Source organism: Osmerus mordax, chromosome 9 (genome assembly GCF_038355195.1).
Source record: "Osmerus mordax isolate fOsmMor3 chromosome 9, fOsmMor3.pri, whole genome shotgun sequence".
Classification (NCBI taxonomy): Eukaryota; Metazoa; Chordata; class Actinopteri; order Osmeriformes; family Osmeridae; genus Osmerus; species Osmerus mordax.
In genome coordinates, this window is record NC_090058.1 from 16249597 (window position 1) to 16270976 (window position 21380).

Consider the following 21380-nt stretch of genomic DNA (forward strand, 5'->3'; position numbering starts at 1 on the left):
GGGGGGGGCGCTGGAGACACAATGCAGTCTTTATCGTTTACACACTCCTGACACTGACGGCAGACTAACCCCCAGCACTGTAAGTGGCCGTGCGCCAAGCCGAGCCAAAGACAACCGTCAAAAACAACAAGCTGAACGCAAAACAACAAGCCCGGAAAGTGACTTAGTACTCACCAGCGAACAGGGAGGAGATTCTAGGTCAAACATCCCAGATGGGCAGAGGAAAGAAGGTAAACACACGAGGCAGAAGGCTGAGGCTACTAACCTGACTTCCTGGTATGTGCAGAGAAGCAGCTTGGCTGAGAGAGCTCTGTCTGCCTGAGTGCTGTGACATGTTCAGGACAGAGCGGAGGATAATCTGCCTCAGAGCTCTGCTCCCTGGGGGCCGCCGGGGTTAGGGGAGGTGCACAGCCTCGCTCGGTGAACCTGCCTCTCCTCGCACTGGCCACAGCACGTCTCCAAACGCACACTCTCTCTCCTGCACACTCTCTCTCCTGCACACTCTCTCTCCTGCACACTCTCTCTCCTGCACACTCTCTACTGCACTCTCTCTCCTGCACACTCTCTCTCCTGCACACTCTCTCTCCTGCACCCTCTCTCTCCTGCACACTCTCTACTGCACTCTCTCTCCTGCACACTCTCTCTCCTGCACACTCTCTCTCCTGCACACTCTCTCTCCTGCACTCTCTATTATGCACACTCTCTCTACTGCACAACGTCAACAAATGCACACTGTTTGTTGACGTTGGACTTGGCGCAGTGTCGCTCCTTTTTTCTCGGAGCCTCGCAGCGCACGGTGCTACTACCATAACATTTGAAACTTAAAAAGAACGACAGCAAAATACTGTGAGCAGCCTACACTAAACTATTGTGAAAGCAGTCCTACAAAGTCACTATGTGGAAGTCAATTCAGGGGCCATACTTTCAGAATGGCAAAATCTCTTGAAAAGCCGGCAGATAAACGATATACGAACCTGCAAACATACCACACAGGTGTTTTTCAAAATAATAAAAAGTGCAACACCCGAGGGAGGAGGGAGTGACAATCAAACACACGTGTGTGATGTAACACAGAGAGACGTGTCAAGGAAACTTCCAATTGTTCTGTTCTGTCTCTCTCCTGTCAGGGTTTCTGTTCTGTCTCTCTCCTGTCAGAGTTCTGTTCTGTCTCTCTCCTGTCAGGGTTCTGTTCTGTCTCTCTCCTGTCAGAGTTCTGTTCTGTCTTTCTCCTGTCAGGGTTCTGTTCTATCTTTCTCCTGTCAGGGTTCTGTTCTGTCCTCTCTCCTGTCATGGTTCTGTTATGTCTTTCTCCTGTCAGGGTTCTGTTCTGTCTCTCTCCTGTCATGGTTCTGTTCTGTCTTTCTCCAGTCAGGGTTCTGTTCTGTCTCTCTCCTGTCAGGGTTCTGTTCTGTTTCTCTTCCTGTCAGGGTTCTGTTCTGTCTCTCTCCTGTCAGGGGTTCTGTTCTGTCTCTCTCCTGTCAGGTTTCTGTTCTGTCTCTCTCCTGTCAGGGTTCTGTTCTGTTTCTCTCCTGTCAGGTTTCTGTTTCTGTTTCTCTCCTGTCAGGGGTTCTGTTCTGTCTCTCTCCTGTCAGGGTTCTGTTCTGTCTTTCTCCTGTCAGGGATCTGTTCTGTCTCTCTCCTGTCAGGGTTCTGTTCTGTCTCTCTCCTGTCAGAGTTCTGTTCTGTCTTTCTCCTGACAGGGTTCTGTTCTGTCTCTCTCCTGTCAGGGTTTTGTCTTTCTCCTGTCAGGGTTCTGTTCTGTCTCTCTCCTGTCAGGGTTTTGTCTTTCTCCTGTCAGGGTTCTGTTCTGTCTCTCTCCTGTCAGGCCTCTGTTCACAGCAGAAACACAAACTCCCAACGAGACCTTGCCTGGAGGTACTGAACAGAACAGGTGTGGATTGCTAGCACTCTGGAAGGATCACCATATTAGAACCTGGATCAGGAGAAAGCTCCTGGAAATGAACCCCTCATGTTCCTTAGGGAGCAGATTACATCAACACTATGTAAAGCAATGGAGAAACACAGTAGCATTCATTAGCCTGATCTTAACACAGTTTCCCACAAAGGGCTGTGTATTTCCTTAGCAGCAGGGGGGTCCCTCAGAAAAGGCCATCTGGACTGCATTGTACTCTGCCTTTCTAAAACATAATTAGGATTATTATGGTCCTGAATACGTTATTCCCTATGAATCCACAAGTGGCATTGTCAAAACTGTTTTTTTAGGATCTTAGGAAATTGCTTTTTGTCACTCTCATAAAAAGAATCCCTCGTGTTCTCAAAGCAAATCGAGGAATCATGTTTTGTACTAATAGGGGACAAGGGGGGTGACCCATTATCAATGTTATATTAACAAAGGTGTGTGGGTATTACTATTCTGGTTGGTGCAACTCTATCAGTAACTACTGCTGGTTTGAGCTTTGGCCTGATGAACTTTCTCCCAGTTCAGCAGAATATCCATATCTTTATACAGCTGGCTCCCCTTCCCTGCGACATAAACCCCCCCCCCCCCCCCCCCCCCCCCCCCCCCCCCCCCCCCCCCCCCCAGCATATCACACATTGTGTTGAAAGTTAAAAGTTTCTGTCCTATGCATTTGTCATATTTATTACGTATCGAAAATATGTTACATAATGTGTACATATGTGCAACAATCTTTCTGATCAACCCTAAACAGATACAACATGCACTGCAGTTCTTGCCAGCACAGTAAAACAGGAAATAGTTTCTACACAATCAACTTCTAAGAAGTCCAAAAAAAAGGAAGAAAAAAAGGAAAAAAACGTATTTCAAGGCAAGTTACTTTTTCAGCTAAAGCCAGCACGCACTTTCCCTTTTAAAGAGACCGTTTCCCTTTAAGCCGTGCAGAGCAGATGGTCGGCAGCAACTCTTGTAGAAATACCTGAAGTCAGCATATTCCACTCGACGTAAGCGGGCTAATCAGACATGCACACAATCCACTGTCCTATCGAACAAATAACACAGCGCACATACCCATACACGCCAGCTCACAACACTCCTAATCCACACAGCGGTTTCAGCTCTTTACCCCCACTCGTGGGGAAGAAGAGATCGCTTAAAAAAAGAAAGCATGAACATTTCTTTGTCTGGGAATTCAGGGTCAGGTGATTGCCGACAGGAATTCTGGTTGGCTAGAGAGGACTTGCAAAACGTTGGCTATGGGCCAAGAGGCTGTCTTGCAAGCTGGGCTGGAAATTTGCAGCAAACCTCATCTTCACCCTCATATCCAGAGCACAGGGTTCATTTCCATAGCTGGGGGAGGGGTCAGGAGAAGAATGGGGGTTGGAGAGGAGTCCACTGTAACCCAAGGCTCAGAAAAGAGGGATTCCTCTCTCAGAGAGAGAGAAGGGGGAGGGGGGTGAGAGAGGGAGTGGAGAGAGGGGAGAGAGGAAGAGAGAGAGGGGGGTGGTGAGGGGCAGAGAGAGAGGGGGGGGAGAAGAAGAGATATAAGTGCAGGGAGAGGAGGGAGAGAAAGAGGAAGGAAGTGAGAGAGAGAGATAGAGAGAGTAGAAGAAAGCAACTCTCTCTCTCCCTAAACGAATCCTTCCAGCGCTCGGCCAACTCGGCTCAGCTGAAGTCCTGTGGTCCACACAGGATCTCCCTCACCGTCCTCAACACACAGCTGCACTGCCAGCACACAGCCACGTACCAATCACAAGACATCGAACACGAACAGTCCTCCAGCACATGCCCAGGTCGAACGTTCAGTGTTTCTGCATGCTATTTCAAAACACTTTCAAAAGAAACTGCTGGGTCTGTTTGGAAAATGTGAGCCGCCTGTTTCCTCAGGATTTTACGACGTTTCACTCAGGAGACCCCTAGTGTGTCCCGCTAATTTGGCAATATTTCTAACCTCCAGACATTTTTATGGCTTCCACCCAAGTCTGCTCCAATGGCTGGAGGAGGGGGCGGGGACACGGCCGGCCATCGTAGGCCCCATCCTTGTTTCCATGGCTACAGCTCATTATGTAACAGTGAAAGTCTCACTACATCACATTACTATAGCAGAGAACTAACTGAGGGGACTGGCGACGGAGCGAGGGGGAGAAGGGAGGGGAGAGAGAGGGGGAGTTAGAAAGAGAGAGAAGGGGGTGTGAGAGACAGAGAGAGAGATAGAGAGCAGGGTGGTGAGATACACAGAGAGAGTGGCGGGAATTGAGACATAGAGAGAGAGAGAGAGAGAGGGGGGGGGGGAGAGAGAGAGGGAGATAGAGAGAGGGGGGGAGAGAGAGGGAGATAGAGAGAGAGGGAGGGTGAGAGAGAGAGAGAGGAAGAAGGAGAGAGAAAGAGAGAAGATTTATGAATATTTATGTCATGATGTTTCTGGAACCGTTATTAATGACTTGAAACAAAATCAGTACTTGAATAATGAGTGGTCTGGTTCAGTCAGAGAGAGCTGTGTAGTCACATACAGGAAGCAGCAGTACAGACTGTGTTTACTGCGGAATAAACTACACTACCAGAAAAAAATAGATTTACATTGTTAATAAAGATATACATATCAGCTCCAAAAATAAGTTTGACAAAAAACGGAGGACCTAAAAGTAAAAGTGCAAGCCGAATGAAAGAAGGAGAGAAAGGTGGAAAGAGAGTGGAAAGAGCTATGGATGTGACTTTATCACTCATGAACAGCATAAGCCTCACATCTCTCCACAAGGAGGGAGGAGGAGGAGGCCGGAGTCCCTGCAAAAGCCTGCTAAATAAATTGTACCTTCATGAGATATCGAATGACCCATCAAAAACACTTGGCTGTGGAAGCCCTCACTGCTGGGCCCTACCCTCCCACTGCCTGGCCCCATCAACGGCACATCCAGCCTGGCTGGGCCCGCCCAGCGTCCACCCAGACGGGGAGGCTCCAGGCCTGGCCGAGATTGTGGCCCAGCTTGGGTACTCACCTCCATCTTCCACTTGGCCAGCCACTCCTCTCTGGTCCTCTTGCTAATGTAATAGGGGTCGCCAGCCTGGAAAGTTCCCTGGAACGGGCCTCTGACGCAGGCTGACCTCCCAGCCCTCTCCCCTTCGTAGCCTCCCGCGGTCCCCCTGTTTTCAATGGTTAAACAACAAGAACACACAGGATTTTAGGAATTTGCTGGGTCTTTGTTTTACGTGTTTTTATTCCGTCACGTTTCTTTTATTGCGTAACCGTCGTAGGAAGTCGATTTCATCATCCATTCCTCCCTGACGCTGTTCGCTAGCTCGCACCTCGAGGCTGTCGATTGGTCTGTAGTTGGGGTGGGAGAGGAGGTGTGGGGAAGGGGGTATGGGGGTATGTGCTGTTCTCCCCCAAAAAAGAAAGAAAAAAAACTAACATGATGACTCACACCGCAAACCAGGGCGGACAAGCCATGATTGGTCGAACCGAGCGTCTACAGGCTCAACGTTAACATTAACCGCTACGTTAACCGGTTTGAAACTTACTGGCCCAAAGACAATTTTACTGGCCCCCCTCCAAAATTTGTAATTTATCATTGTTACAAAAAAAACTTATAAGTTAAAAAAGACTTATAAGTTATGTTATTCTGTAAACTTGTTTAACCATTTTTTTTTTAAACATCCTGGATATAAAAAGAACACAAATGAAATCACATTTCTAGTAATAAAAAAAGAATATGCCGTTGTTATAAATCGTGCAATAACACGATGGGCATCTGCATTTAAATTCCTGACCAGCATTATCAACGGCCCGGAAGATGGATTGTCAACCAGCCGCTTAGCTGTCACGCAAACCAGGTGCTGTCTGCTATTAGCATGGCTGGTCAGTGATAGTTTTTTTTTTCTCTTTTGTCTGCTTTAGACGGGAACATATGACAGACGACACAGTGCATCTTAGTTCCATAAAAAAGTTGCTTCCGTTTGAGCTCGTAGCTCTTGCTGCTATCTTCACTTGATTGTCTTGCGCCAGTCTCGCGTCAGTTGTTAAAACATTTATAGAGATTAGAGATTTAAATTTGACAACCACTCGTCACTCACTACTCAACTCTTGATTTGCCAACTGTGCGCCCGACGAGCTTCAAAGTTATTTATGCATTTAGCAGATAGCAAAACATATGAAGGATGTTAACTTTTACAATGCAATTTTTTTTCTATCAATAAGTTGCAGTGGCCCGATCGGGACTAGCCTGGGTGGCAGCCGAATTTAGCCCCGCCCACAAAAATGTTTGTCGGGAAGTTGGGTCTGGGGTCGCTCGGTTGGGGAAAAACTATGTCCGAACAAGAGCTGTTCGGACCAATCAAGTTGTCAGGGCGGGCTTTATACGATGATGGACAGATGATCAACAGTAACGTAATCAACCATGTCACCAAAGAGCGCTTGGGTTGAATTTGTTTTCAACAAAGAACATACTACGTTGCTCTGATTGGATAGACCTACAACATCGGGCTATCGTTATTGTTGAGCCTTGGCTCAGTCTATCAAAGCCGCAACAGACACAAGCGTCTTCACGGACCCTCTGACATTCCGGCTCATCCCCAAGTGTATTTGATATTTCAGATCCATACGCCATTAGGTACCATTTCTTTCACGCCTTCAAGGTCACAACAGGGATCGGCGTGGGGCGCACTCGTTTTGCCTCCCTGGGCACACCGAGGGTTCACAACGCTGAGACGTGTGGGTGGGTGTGTGTGTGTGTGTGGGGGGGAGTCTTACCTCGTTTTTGACAGCGTCTCGACCGTCCTCCTCGTTCTGCTCCACATCTAGAAGAGAAGACAGTGACACGGGTCTGAGGGGGGGGGAGCTGAATCATTCATGGGGAGCAAAGCTGCTTTCTCCCTGAGCACCTGACAACACCGGTTACACGTCTAGCCTAGCTAGAGACACTACAGGAGACCAGGGCTGGCCTCACCGTCCGTCATGACCAGAGACACACTGTACTAAACAAACCATACTAAAATACACAGTACTATGCATACACCAAACAGATTCTAGAAAAGACTTGGCAGTGCTAAATACAAAAGAAACAAAACAAAAGTATACAACACTACATACCGGACTAACTATTCCAAAATACTACATACAAAACAAAATGCTAAAATGCAGTACTACATCCAACACTAAATGTACACAGCCATACACAGCAAAAAAACACAGCCATAGAGAGTATCTACCAGTCTGTACTGGAGCCCAGACTCTAAACAGTTTATCTGTCATAGGTGGATGGAGGCCCAAGAGAGGAGGGGTGGGGGATAGAAGTGAGGGAGGGAGGGAGGGAGGGAGGGAGGGAGGGAGGGAGGGAGGGAGGGAGGGAGGGAGGGAGGGAGGGAGGGAGGGAGGGAGGGAGGGAGGGAGGGAGGGAGGGAGGGAGGGAGGGAGGGAGGGAGGGAGGAGGGTCCCAGATGAGAGAGGGGATGAGCCAGGTTTACTTTGGCACAACGCGAGACTTCAGATCCCTCCTCCAGGAGAGACCCGGCTGGCTGTTATTATCTTGTCCCCCCCTCCCCTCAACCCCCAGTGACCAGGAAGAGAAAAACAACAACAAAAGCATGCAGCCTCTCTGTGTTAGCTTGGCTAAATACCAATCCCAAACACCACCGGGGTGGGGCTGAACACACATACAAACACACATTCAACACAATCACACACACATACACACTACACTAAACACATAGACGATCACACACACACATAGTACGCATACACATTACACCACACAGACACCACACACACATACAGTACAAATACACACCAGATTATACCACACCCACACAAAGGCCATTGAGGCCGTGTGGATCTGATCACAAGCATGAAACCACACCACACACCCGCATCCTCCCCCATCTCCTGAACCTGGGAACCTAGGTTCTCCCATCACAATCCATACCCAGATCACACATCCTGCAAATACAAGCTAATAATCTTTCAAAGACTAGGCAAAAACCCCTCAGAGTGGATCTCCTAAACGCTAACTTGGCCTACTTGATTTATTGCAAGGTGGCGTCAGGGGTGACAGCAGAGCGAGGGTTAGTTCCTCATTCTGGGACAGCTTTGTTTTCCTGCGCTCGGTGGACCAGACAGAGGTCAGCCAAGGAGCATGGATGTGACCCAGCTGAAACACTAGAAAGGCATCGAGAGTCGTGATTCATGGACGGCTTCTCCCTGCAGGCGAGAATGGGACAGAGTCTGGGTTCAGCTTGCTCACGCAAACGGTACACACCACACACGTAATATCACTCGCCATGTTTACAGCATTTACAACAATAAAAAATGATTACACCAGGGGATAGGTAATAGCTCGGCAGTAGGGAATTTCAGTGCAAACCAAGAGCCTGCAGGTTCAAATCCCACCCTGTTTGTCCTTTTGGATGAACACATGAGAGTACAAACAGCAGTCTAGCGGTAAGATTCCTACGGCTGGCTCTACTGAGGTAGACACGATGTGTCTTAAGGGTTGTACCGTCCCAGCATGTTACAACCCTCCAGGGCTGAGAGGCCAGAGACGACCTTTTCATGGCATGTTTTCCAGACGAACCACTCTGGTCTGTCACTGAAGCACCCTACACCTCCAGTCAAACAATGGCCGCCACTTGTGGCGAGCTCTTCAAGCTTGTCCCTTGTGTAACTGTGCAACTGCCCCCCCTCCCCCTCCAGTTTTCCATCCAACCCATACTCCCCCCCCTCCCCTCTCTCTCTCTCCCTGTGTGTCTCTGTTTCCTCAATAGGAATAAGTGACTATATAACGACTATATAACCGGGCAGGAAGGGGAGGCAGTATAGGGGCGTGAGTGTGTATGTGTGTGTGTGGGTCACTTTACTCGCTGCCTGCCAAGGTTGCTGGGATTGCAGAGAGCGCTGGGACTTACAGAGAATGGACCTGGCCAGTTTGAGCAGGGTCCAAATCCTGTGGGGGTGCCATGTGCCCCAGATGGAGGGTAAACACCCTGGCAGACCCACCCCCCCACCCCCTTAGTGATAGTGTGAATATGTTGTATTACAGTGATAGTGTGAGTATACAGTAGTACAGTGATAGAGTGAGTATGCAGTAGTACGTTGATAGTGTGAATATGTTGTATTACAGTGTTAGTGTGAGTATGCAGTAGTACAGTGATAGAGTGAGTATGCAGTAGTACGTTGATAGTGTGAATATGTTGTATTACAGTGTTAGTGTGAGTATGCAGTAGTACAGTGATAGAGTGAGTATGCAGTAGTACAGTGATAGAGTGAGTATGCAGTAGTACGTTGATAGTGTGAATATGTTGTATTACAGTGTTAGTGTGAGTATGCAGTAGTACAGTGATAGAGTGAGTATGCAGTAGTACAGTGATAGTGTGAGTATGCAGTAGTACGGTGATAGAGTGAGTATGCAGTAGTACGGTGATAGAGTGAGTATGCAGTAGTACGGTGATAGTGTGAGTATGCAGTAGTACGGTGATAGTGTGAGTATGCAGTAGTACGGTGATAGTGTGAGTATGCAGTAGTACGGTGATAGAGTGAGTATGCAGTAGTACGGTGATAGTGTGAGTATGCAGTAGTACGGTGATAGAGTGAGTATGCAGTGGTACGGTGATAGTGTGAGTATGCAGTAGTACGGTGATAGTGTGAGTATGCAGTAGTACAGTGATAGTGTGAGTATGCAGTAGTACGGTGATAGAGTGAGTATGCAGTAGTACAGTGATAGTGTGAGTATGCAGTAGTACGGTGATAGAGTGAGTATGCAGTAGTACAGTGATAGAGTGAGTATGCAGTAGTACAGTGATAGTGTGAGTATGCAGTAGTACGGTGATAGTGTGAGTATGCAGTAGTACAGTGATAGAGTGAGTATGCAGTAGTACAGTGATAGTGTGAGTATGCAGTAGTACGGTGATAGAGTGAGTATGCAGTAGTACGGTGATAGAGTGAGTATGCAGTAGTACGGTGATAGAGTGAGTATGCAGTAGTACGGTGATAGAGTGAGTATGCAGTAGTACGGTGATAGAGTGAGTATGCAGTAGTACGGTGATAGTGTGAGTATGCAGTAGTACGGTGATAGTGTGAGTATGCAGTAGTACGGTGATAGAGTGAGTATGCAGTAGTACAGTGATAGAGTGAGTATGCAGTAGTACGGTGATAGAGTGAGTATGCAGTAGTACGGTGATAGAGTGAGTATGCAGTAGTACGGTGAGCGAGGGGACCAGGCTGATGCGGAGGGCAAGCCCAGCATGTGAGTGCTCTGGGCAGCGTGCCATCCACCTGGCACATCCCTGCCAGAGCAGCAGGCCTGGAGCTGTCTCTCCCTGCTCAGCACTCACACTGGCATTAGCCCAGGAGACGGCTCTCTCTCCAGCCTGGCTCTGCTTACTGCTCCCCTCATCAAGGTCACAGCCTGGCTCTCCCAAAGGGGAGGGGGAAAGGGGGGGGGGGGGGTGAGGAGAAAGGGGTTAGGGGTGGGGGGAGGTGAAGTGAGGTGAGGAGAAAGGGGTTTGGGGAAGGGGTGAGGGGATAGAAAAAGTCCAGAATAGGGACCTGGCTATGGAGAGGGAGAGTAACCCTAACAGTAACCAGTAACCAGTAACCAGTAACCAGGTACCAGTAAACAGTACAAGTAATAGTAACCAGCAGGGCTGGACTGGCCATCTGGCATACCGGGCATTTTCCCGGTGGGCCGACGCACTTTTGGGCCGAATCGCTGATATAATTTATAGGCCTTTTTTACATTTTTCTTTTTTGGGCCGCGCCAGCCCATAAATAACTGACAGCGGCCCATTGGTTAAATTTCTTTATTGGCACTGGCCTGACCCAATCAAATCCAGGAACCCCCTTCCCCACTCCCGGCCGCAAATTTACAAAGCCGATTGGTAAGGGGATAGGACCTGTACAAATGGGGTTACGTTACCTTGCGTAAGCATGGACGCTTGGCCAATAAATGCTATTGAAGGACGGGTCTTGGCATGGCCATAGTGGGATTCATAATATCACCTGAGACACGAGCTGTATTAGGCTAATGCTTATGCTGGAAATTTAGCATTGTTAAAATGGACAAACGACCACCGCAAGGGAGGTGCAGAGAAATTACGGGAGAAAAATATAAAAAATCTACAGCCGAATGCCTCAAAATGTGCCGATCATTTCGGACATGTTTGGGGCTGTAGCTGCTTCAACATCAGCATTATCTGTAGAGGAAGGAGGAGAGGTGGCTGGCTCAGAGAGGCAGAAACAATATACTGACAGGGTCAGTGAAGAAGCCGAGGAGAAGGAGAGTGACCATGACAGGGCCATGGGAGCGAGTGAGGAAAAGATGGAAGAAAGAGTAGTTGACGACGTGTTAAGGAGTAGGCAAATTAACAGGGACTCTCAGGAAGGGAGGGAGGCTGTGTGTGTGTGTGTGTTATGTGCGCCCACGTCATAACTGCAAAAATCCAATAACATGAATAATACTGAATGAAGTACTGAAGGGGAAGATTATGGGCATATACCATGCTCATACAACTGATTTGTTAAGGCTAGCAGTTATATAAGAAATCAAATAAATTATCTATCTAGCTAAATTGGAGGACACAGTATTACTAGGTTATGCTATTTTAACCACCGCTAAAAAAGAAACAAATACCATAAATATGCAAATCATAACTCTAAGAATGAATTTATTATTTAAGTGTAAGATCAACAGATACGTCTTGAGACCCCTATTGAAGGGTCCAAAGCTATCACATGAACGCAGAACACTAGGGCAACTCATATCATGCACGCATATTTTAAGAAGACTGTCTGCAGGGAATGTGTCTGACCAATCACGGTGGGTGTGGGCCACCTAGGCCAAAAATGCCAGGGCCGAATTTTTTTCCCAGTTCACCCTGGTAACCAGTACCAGTAACCAGTAACCAGTAACCAGTAATAGTAACCAGTACCAGTAATAGTAACCAGTAACTGTAACAGTAACCAGTACCAGTAACCAGTAACCAGTAAACAGTAATAGTAAACAGTAACCGGTAACCGGTAACCGGTAACCGGTAACCGGTAACCGGTAACCGGTAACCGGTAACCGGTAACCAGTAACAGTAACCAGTAACCAGTAACCAGTAACAGTAACCAGTAACAGTAACCAGTAACCAGTAACCAGTGACCAGTGACCAGTGACAGTGACAGTAACAGGACTCACATTTAGTGGGACGCTCCAGTTTCCGTCTCCCTCGTTTCCTGTGTGGGCTGGGCAGCGTGTGGTCCTGGTCCTTCTCTTGGGCCTGCTGCTGCTCCTGGCCTGCAGGGTGTCCGTTCTCCTGGGGGCGGCTCACCCTCTGGTCCTCCGGCCCGTCTGCAGGCTCTGTCGCTGGCATCCCATTCTCCGGAGCTGGCCTCTCCTGCCTGGGACAGCGAGCGCCAGCCTTCCCTTCCCCGCGACCGCCCACCGTTCCGTTGTGGACCGGCGCCACCGACTGACGTTCCGCCCCGCCCGTGCTCTCCTGGTTCTGAGAGCCACAGCCCTCACCCTGCTGGACGGCAGGCAGGGAGGGGGGAAATAAGCAGGGAGGGAAGGAGATAAGTAGGGAGGGAGGCAGAGAAGGAAGTAAATAAGTAGAAAGGGAGGCAGAGAGGGAGGGAGAGAGGGGAGGAAATAAGTAGGGAGGGAGGCAGAGAGGGAGGGAGAGAGTGGAGGAAATAAGTAGGGAGGGAGGCAGAGAGGGGAGGAAATAAGTAGGGAGGGATGGAGGCAGAGAAAGAGGGAGGCAGGGAGGGAGGGAAAGAGAGAGGCAGGAAGGGCGGGAGGCAGAGAGAGAGGGATGCAAGCAGACCGGGACATAAGCAAGGAGGGAGGGAGATAAGCAGGGAGGGAGAGAGGGAGAGAGTGAGGCAGGCAGGCAGGCAGGCAGGCGGGAAGTGAGTCAGAGAGACAGGGAGAGAGGATGACAAGAAAATGAAAATGTGTTTCCATGTCTGCCAGTCTCTTCATGTCTACCCACTGTGTTGTTATCACTGCTGTCGCGTGTCTAAGGTTGAGGTGACATAGTGCAGAGCTTTCACCGTCTGCCAAACTATCTCCGCACACCTTACAACACGCCATGGAGCTGGATTTACAGCCCAGTGATTCATCAAACATTTAAACAGAAAAAGGTTTTCTAAGGTTTTTTCCAAATAGAGGACTTGTAGTGTGAGTGTCATCCAGTATGCCCTGTCATTCGACTGAATATTAAGGACATTTATTTAAGAATGAATCAATTGTGTTAATGATGACATCATTTTAATGATTTTTGTTATTGTAGGTAGGTTAGTGTTTTGAACCTGATTTAAATCCCAAGAGATGTAAACCTCCATTCTTCTCAGAGACTATCTTCCTAATAACTAGCAGTGCAAATAAAAACATGTTTGTTTAAATATTCTGTACACAGAAGACTACAGTCTAGTAACATTATTAGTGTAAATTTTTCATTCATTACAACAGCACATCAATATGAGAAGAATGTTGGCTGGCTTTATTTTGCCTGGCTACTTCACTGGGTGGAGACCAGCCATCTTACCCGCTGCTTAGGAGGGGAGACCAGGGGGGAGGAGTAGGGGGAGACCAGGGAGGAGGAGGAGGGGGAGTAGGAGACCAGGGAGGAGGAGGGGGAGGAGGAGACCAGGGAGGAGGAGGAGGAGGAGGGGGAGACCAGGGAGGAGGAGGGGAGACCAGGGGGGAGGAGGAGGGGAGACCAGAGAGGAGGAGACCAGGGGGGAGGAGGAGGAGGAGGGGAGACCTGGGAGGAGGAGGAGGGGAGACCAGAGAGGAGGAGGGGAGACCAGGGGGGAAGAGGAGGGGGAGGATGAGACCAGGGAGGAGAAGGGGAGACCGGGGGTAGGAGGAGGGGGAGGAAGAGACCAGGGAGGAGGAGGGGAGACCGGGGGGAGGAGGAGGGGGAGTAGACGACCAGGGAGTAGGAGGAGGAGGGGAGACAAGGGGGGAGGAGGAGGTGGAGGAGGAGACCAGGGAGGAGGAGGAGGGGAGACCAGGGAGGAGGAAGAGGGGAGACCATGGAGGAGGAGGAGGAGACCAGGGAGGAGGAGGGGAGGCCAGGGGGGAGGAGGAGGAAACCAGGGAGGAGGAGGAGGGGGAGGAGACTAGGGCGGAGGAGACCAGGGAGGAGGAGGGGAGACCAGGGGGGAGGAGGAGGGGGATGGGGAGGAGGAGGGGCCAGGTATTACTGTCCAAACACCTGCCATCCCACACACCCACACCAACACCTAAACGTAGTGTCTCATACATTAACACATGGTCATATCCACACTTGTGCTCTTGGTGACCTAGAAACAAAACTAATCTCTAATTTCTGTACAAACGGGGGGGGGGGGGGGGGGGGGGTCCTGACAGTGCCTTAAAATAGTCTTTTAAAACAGTTTCTCAAACTACTCTGTGAGTCACAGGCACAGAAAGTAGGACAAGTGTCGCCATATGACAGCAAAGAAGACAACAGCAGTGCTGAAGACGTCCTCTTCCTCAGACAGAGATGCAGATGAATTTACAAATGTTTAGTAAATTGATGTCAGACGTTTTGTACCAGAACCCCAGGGAGTCCTTTTGCTGTGAACCCAAACACATACCAGTCAGTACAGCATCTACATGACAAAAGCTGCAGTGTCGAAGCTGCTAAATTTAGCAAATTCCTCTTACATGGGTTGGCCACAAATGACAACAAGCCTGTCCCAGAAACATCAACGACACTCAGCCTGCATTCAGCACTGGCCAGGGCGACAGAGAGTATGTGTGTACTGTCAGTGTGTGCATGTGTGTATGTATGAATGTGTGTGTGTGACTGAGTTTGTGTGTGTATTTGTGTGTGTGACAGAGTGTGTGTGTGTGTTTGTGTGTGTGTGGCAGAGTGTGTGAGTCTAACACACCATTGACTGTCTGACAGCAAAACAGTGTTATGCAAGAGCTTAAATGACCTAGTAACCCACAACAGCCCCTTGCCAGAGGTCAGAGAGTCAGAGCCAGGCAGTCAGTCTACACAGCCGGCAGTCAGTCTACACAGCCAGGTCAGCACAAAAACAGCCAGTCAAAAGACAGGCTGACTGAGCCTGTTCAGCACATATAACCCTACAGAAGCAAGGATTCCAAAAGGATGAGCAAAACATCTCAATCTCACTGTGATACAACCACAAATCCTGTCACACTAATGGATTCTGTTTTCCAAATCAAATCTGTGGATATACGACAATCTTCCGACAATCACGTTAGAGTAAAAGACTTGTGAGCGCTCCCAAACAAGCGTCCATTTTGGGTTAATGAATTCAGATCAGAGCATTATAATGTCCAGGCTTCCTCTGTCAGTAGTGCTGTCTGTTGCTCTGTCAGTAGTGCTGTTGCTGTCAGTAATGCTGTTGCTCTGTCAGTAGAGCTGTCAATAGTGTAATCAGTAGTTCTGTAGCTCTGTCAGTAGTGGTGTAGCTCTGTTATCAGTGCTGTCAGTATGCTGTCAGTACGTATTTTTCGGAAATAAAATCGCGGTTTATACCCCGATTAAAAATGTTTCTTGTGGTGGTGCGGTTTATATTCCGAAGCGGCTTATAGCACGTTTTTATAACAAAACAACAGTAGAAACACTTTTTTCGTGAATGCTATTTAACCCGTTAAGGAGTAGCGTTGCACATGTGATCGTTAACTAAAGCTAGCTAGCTACCGTATCGGAAAAATATGTGCTGTAGTGCTGTCAGTAGTGTTGTTGCTCTGTCAGTAGTGCTGTAGTGCCGTCAGTAGTGTTGTCAGTAGTGCTGATGCTCTGTCAGTAGTGCTTTAGTGTTGTCAGTAGTGCTGTTGCTCTGTCAGTGGTGCCGTAGTGTTGTCAGTAGTGTTGTCAGTAGTGCTGTAATGTTGTCAGTAGTACTGTCAGTAGTGCTGTTGTTCTGTCAGTAGTGCTGTAGTGTTGTCATTAGTGCTGTAGTGCTGTCAGTAGTGCTGTCAGTAGTGCTGTTGCTCTGTCAGTGGTGCCGTAGTGTTGTCAGTAGTGTTGTCAGTAGTGCTGTAATGTTGTCAGTAGTGCTGTCAGTAGTGCTGTTGCTCTGTCAGTAGTGCTGTAGTGTTGTCAGTAGTGCTGTAGTGTTGTCAGTAATGCTGTAGTGTTGTAAGTAGTGTTGTCAGTAGTGCTGATGCTCTGTCAGTAGTGCTGTTGCTCTGTCAGTAGTGCTGTAGTGTTGTCAGTAGTGCTGTAGTGTTGTCAATAGTGTTGTCAGTAGTGCTGTCAGTAGTGCTGTTGCTCTGTCAGTGGTAATGTAATGTTGTCAGTAGTGCTGTCAGTAGTGTTGTTGCTCTGTCAGTATTGTTGTCAGTAATGCTGTAGTGTTGTCAGTAGTGCTGTTGCTCTGTCAGTAGTGCTGTAATGTTGTCAGTAGTGCTGTCAGTAGTGCTGTTGCTCTGTCAGTAGTGCTGTAGTGTTGTCAGTAATGCTGTGGTCTTGTCAGTAGTGCTGTATTGTTGTCAGTAGTGCTGTCAGTAGTGTTTTATCTCTGTCAGTAGTGCTGTAGTGTTGTCAGTAGTCCTGCTGTGAGCAGGCTGTCCCCTACAGAAGTCCCCTAAGCAGTCCCCTAGTCTGTATCTTAGGCTGTGTCCTAGGTTGTGTACTAGGCAGTCCCCTAGTCTGTATCTTAGGCTGTGTCCTAGGCTGTGTACTAGGCAGTCCCCTAGTCTGTATCTTAGGCTGTGTCCTAGGTTGTGTACTAGGCAGTCCCCTAGTCTGTATCTTAGGCTGTGTCCTAGGTTGTGTACTAGGCAGTCCCCTAGTCTGTATCTTAGGCTGTGTCCTAGGCTGTGTACTAGGCAGTCCCCTAGTCTGTATCTTAGGCTGTGTCCTAGGTTGTGTACTAGGCAGTCCCCTAGTCTGTATCTTAGGCTGTCCCCCAGGACTGCATGCTGAAGCACTATGTGTTCCTCGTTCAGTCACACATGCTTTAGATTTCACTAAGATTACATTTCACAAAGCTACACATTTATTCACCGGGAAAATCGATCCTTATAAATTTCAATGAATGTACTGTTCAGTGTCTGGTGGAAGATGAGGTAGGGAGTGTGTCTGAGGTCAGGCAGAGGCTGTATGTTGTGATGGCAGCATTTCAGAAGACAAACACTCACAGAGAGAGCCTTGCGTTTCCTTCCTGGCTTAGTGTCCTTACAGGCAGGGTTACTTCTGGCTGGCTTCTCCTCCGCCATTGTGCTCTCGCTCTGTCAAACACAAACATGCACGTTTTTTTTACTTAAACTTTCTGCATTTTACTATTTAGTAATTATGCAGATTTTGAGTTTGTAGGGTTACCTTTACTATTCTACTACAAGCCATAGTACACTATAGTTCACAACATGGTACACTACATACTACACAAATCTACTACATAGTATACTACATACTGTGTACACAACAGAGTACACAACATGCTGTCGTATACAACATAGTATCCTAAATAGTACACTACACTACAACATAGTACACTACAGAGTGCTACACACTGTAGTACACAACATGCACAATATAGTACACTACAGAACATACTTTAGTATAGCTCGTAGTACACTAGATAACACACTACATAATATACAACATAGCACACTACTAGGCTATTATGCGATCAAGGATATCAACCCACAAATCTCTTAACTCTGCTGTGAATGAATTCAGACTCAAAACTCCTCGCCGAGCGCACAAATACCCTCAAGCAGTTAGGGACCCTCTGGGATGGGTGGACAATGACTCAGAGAGGGGATCTGAATGACACATTCCTTTGAGCCGGTTTGAAGTGAGGGCTCCACCGGTCGCAGAGCTGACCTTACACACACGATCCCCTCTTGACAGTGCTACAAAGACGTTCGCCAGGCCCCCCGCCCTCTCCCTCCGCCAATTTCCCTTTGATTATTAAAACCGTGTCTTCCCCCTCGAACAAAGCCTTCTGTCCAGCCAGCCTAGCACCCTCCCCCCCCCCCCCCCCCCCCCCCCCTCGGGGCTGAGGAGAAAAACATTGGTCCTAATGTAGCTGCTCTGGGCTTCAATATTGACTAAATGGGACCACCAGTGCCATTGGTGAATGTAAATTAGACTGCCTGTCCACTCCTCACAGGGAGGGAGGACGGGAGTGAAGGAGGACGGGAGTGAGGGAGACGGAACGGGAGGGAGACAAGAGGGAGGGGGTCCTTATTAAATTCCTAACCTAATGTGCTCGTGAGAGGCACCCGCCGCTAAATGGACTGTTCAGCTGATGTGGTGTTTCAGCATCAACATGAGTCTGGTCCCCGTTCACATTGGCTCGATCTGCAGAATAAGATCTAAACACTAAGGATGTCTGTATCTAGTTTATTAACCTGGTTGGGTTTTTTCTTTACTGTAATCTCTCCTCTCCTGCTGTTTCCTGCTGTGGTCAGCCTGGACACACTGAACAAACCGCATGGAAACCCACCTCTTTGCTCTCTGGACACAGATACACATGATCTGTGATCTTAAACCACATAATCAATCCAAAGGCATCAGAATACTATTTTGGGGGACTTCAGAATAGAAGTGTATCCAGTACCATAGGGTTTACAGTAGATTTTCGTCTGGAGTCACCCAGATGTAAAACAGTATTCCTTCCTGATAAATGTATTACTGAAGAGCTCTACACACAAACCAGAATATTATCTGTTACATCAACCCACTACAGCCAACTAGCAAACAACAGAGAATATTACATCTGTTTGTATCTGTTTTTACCTTGGCTGAACATTGCCAACAGACTGCTAGTATTCCTGTTTGCCACCGGTTATTTAAGGCAATGGCTGTTGCCAAGCAACAAGACTACAGCCATTGCAGAATAACGGGAGAGTGTGACAGAGGGGAAGAGGAGGACAGACTCCCTGGCGAAACGGACATGAAGTCGTTTCAGCACCGGAACCGGCTCGCCGGCCAACGCCCACGTCACCGGTTCCCGTTGGAGAATCCTGGCGTCACTGAGCGTGCTCCGTCGCTATGGAACCCAGACAGGAAGCTACTAGACCTCTAAGGAACAGCTCTGATTCTGTCACAGACTCTGGGTTTCAGCATGGTGAAAAAATGCAATTTCTCTTCCAGGTAAACCTAAACGGAATTGTTACATAGAGGATTCTCCCTCAAGCAGGGCATCACGCATTACACGTGTTGTCGATTGGCCGTGGTCATCCATGTCAACAGTACTGGTGGGCCTGCGTTGACAGATCAATGCATTAGCGAAACCATTATTAATCGGTTCATTCATAAAATAATGTAGGTCAAGTAGGATGTGTGTCTTTTTTGAGGAATTGGTACCAGTTATATCTGTATGTGAAAACAGATCACATTCGATATTTCAAATGTTAGTACAGTCTCATTTATACATACTGTAATTTTTTACAGTTGAGGAAGCAATTAACAAAGGAGAACAATGCAAGTGTAATTAGACAATGCTCATGAATAAAGTCAGAAACATGGCCACAGATTGCTCACCATTCTGTTTCCAGGTGCTTCACAATAGTCAGAGGTGTTGAATGCGACGTTGGCAGTGGCAACAGTGTTGGACGGCATTGCCAAGAGTCTTATATGTATATATGGGTGAAAATATGAGAAGCTTCAGATAAAAATAAAATCAAAGGAACCAAAAATCAAATGACCCGGTGATCCTTCTGTTTGCTGACTCTCCTGGAGAAGTGAAGAAGAGAAAAATGAATCAGAAGCACTGAAGAAAAACGCATTTTCTGGGTAACGTTTCACTTGTTTACATGTTTTACTGAATCAAAACATTAGCGGTATATCAATGTGGACACCATCTAAGAAATGCATTCAAAGTTACAGTTGAAATTACAAATACAGTTTATTCAGCTAACTGTGCACGTTTTCACCCATTAGTGCTCAAGTGGGATTGTTACTAAAATGTAAGCCATTACGTGGATTAACAAGTGAGAAATGTCCGTTGTAAACATAAGCTATGACACTTACAGTAATATGTGCATTATTAACCTCATGCAAGTACAGTCTCATAGTCTCATATTTCCAACCAAGCATGCTGAGAAGCCATGCTTAACGAAAGGGGAAATCCCTCCTACTGTATAGTGGGCTTAATAGGTCTTGTATGCTAAGTGTGACTACCCTAATTATATGTTAACTGCATTTCACGAAGGACTTAAAGATAGATACTAATGTAGACATCCTTGGTATCTTGGGTTATTTCCCCCAGTGAGATTCACGATAAATGCCGGGTTAAAGTGTAGCCACACTTATAGAGCCATGCGCCCATGCAGGCACACTGTCACACTGAGTCACAAGCAGTCACAATGTGGCATACAGCTCGTCTTTAAACGGGAATGTTACATCTTGTCATGGCAAACGATTTAGTCGTTATAAATTGTTTTTGTAATTTTATGTAAAAGGCTTGCACATTCTTAAACATTCTTACAAATCATTGAACGTAGGACGTGTTCATCTTATGTAAAGGAAAAACATTGTTAGATCCATTGGCCTTCATCACTGCTGGTCCATTATTTGCTGCTCGTTACAAAAGTGTGTTGAAGTAATTCATCTGCGGCCAGCTAACAGTCTGACCTGTATGTGTCACTCAGTGAAAAATGACAAAGTTTTATACGTTTCAACTGGGGGAAGTCTACGTTTATAACCCCAGGGACAGTGCCTCTTTTTAGGCCACAACCATTTGAAGGATAAACACCCGTACATTTTTAGGCGGCGACATTCTGAATCAACAATCGTCGGTCTGTCACTGCAAAATCGGTCACCAAGTTCAAGTGTATATAGCAATGTCTATCACCACATCTGCAAAAGCACAACAAATCTATGTCTCTCTTCCCCCTACCATCGAGTACCTTCCGTCATGAGGGCTTTCACACTATGTTCCGATTAAAGCTTCGCGCTTTTCAGGAATTTATGATAGCGGGTTTAAGTATGGTTGTATATGACTGAATCACAGTGCTCATTACCCGTTTTGCCAAGTCCCAGGCCTGACCCTTTTCGTTTTCGTTCGCTCCCGGAGCCTCCTTCCTCTTCTCTCCCCGTCCTCCACCTCCCCAGCCGGCCAGCACTCCTCCAGATGCTCCGCTCACACTGCAGGGGCCTGCGGACCGACAATGTTTCCACAAGGTCCTAAAGGTAGTTGATTTGTTACAACAGTGTAATAACCGTTGTCCAACTTGCCATCTCAACCACGTGACGTTACTTTACTTACTATGTGTGTATTTAAATACAATGTAAGATAAACGCTGTCAAAGCCAAAGCATTAGTTTGGTCTCTTGCAGCATCATTCACCAACACACGTTGTAGGGAGGGGGAATGGGCAGTCATTGCTGTTACTGATCAATTTAAGTAATTAGTCCATTAGACGTTCACATAAAGCTTTGACACAATTCTGACCTTACAATGATTGGAAAAGACCCAAGTAATGGCATTATCCAACACCATAGCCACGATTACTATGCCAAAGCATTTATTAACGGATATTACCAAC

The 21380-nt window shown here is 47.5% G+C and overlaps 1 protein-coding gene across 1 annotated transcript in view; it reads right to left on the reverse strand.

The window, feature by feature from the left end:
* Positions 1-20955, reverse strand: part of LOC136948660 (DNA (cytosine-5)-methyltransferase 3A-like) — a 35711-nt gene extending 14756 nt beyond the window's left edge. The window contains 7 exon segments of the mRNA XM_067242584.1: positions 4912-4993; positions 4995-5056; positions 6663-6709; positions 12085-12415; positions 17023-17112; positions 19376-19567; positions 20857-20955. Of these exon segments, the coding sequence (XP_067098685.1) occupies positions 4912-4993; positions 4995-5056; positions 6663-6709; positions 12085-12415; positions 17023-17112; positions 19376-19453 (690 nt within the window). The 5' untranslated portion in view covers positions 19454-19567; positions 20857-20955.
* Positions 20956-21380: the final 425 nt, after the last annotated feature.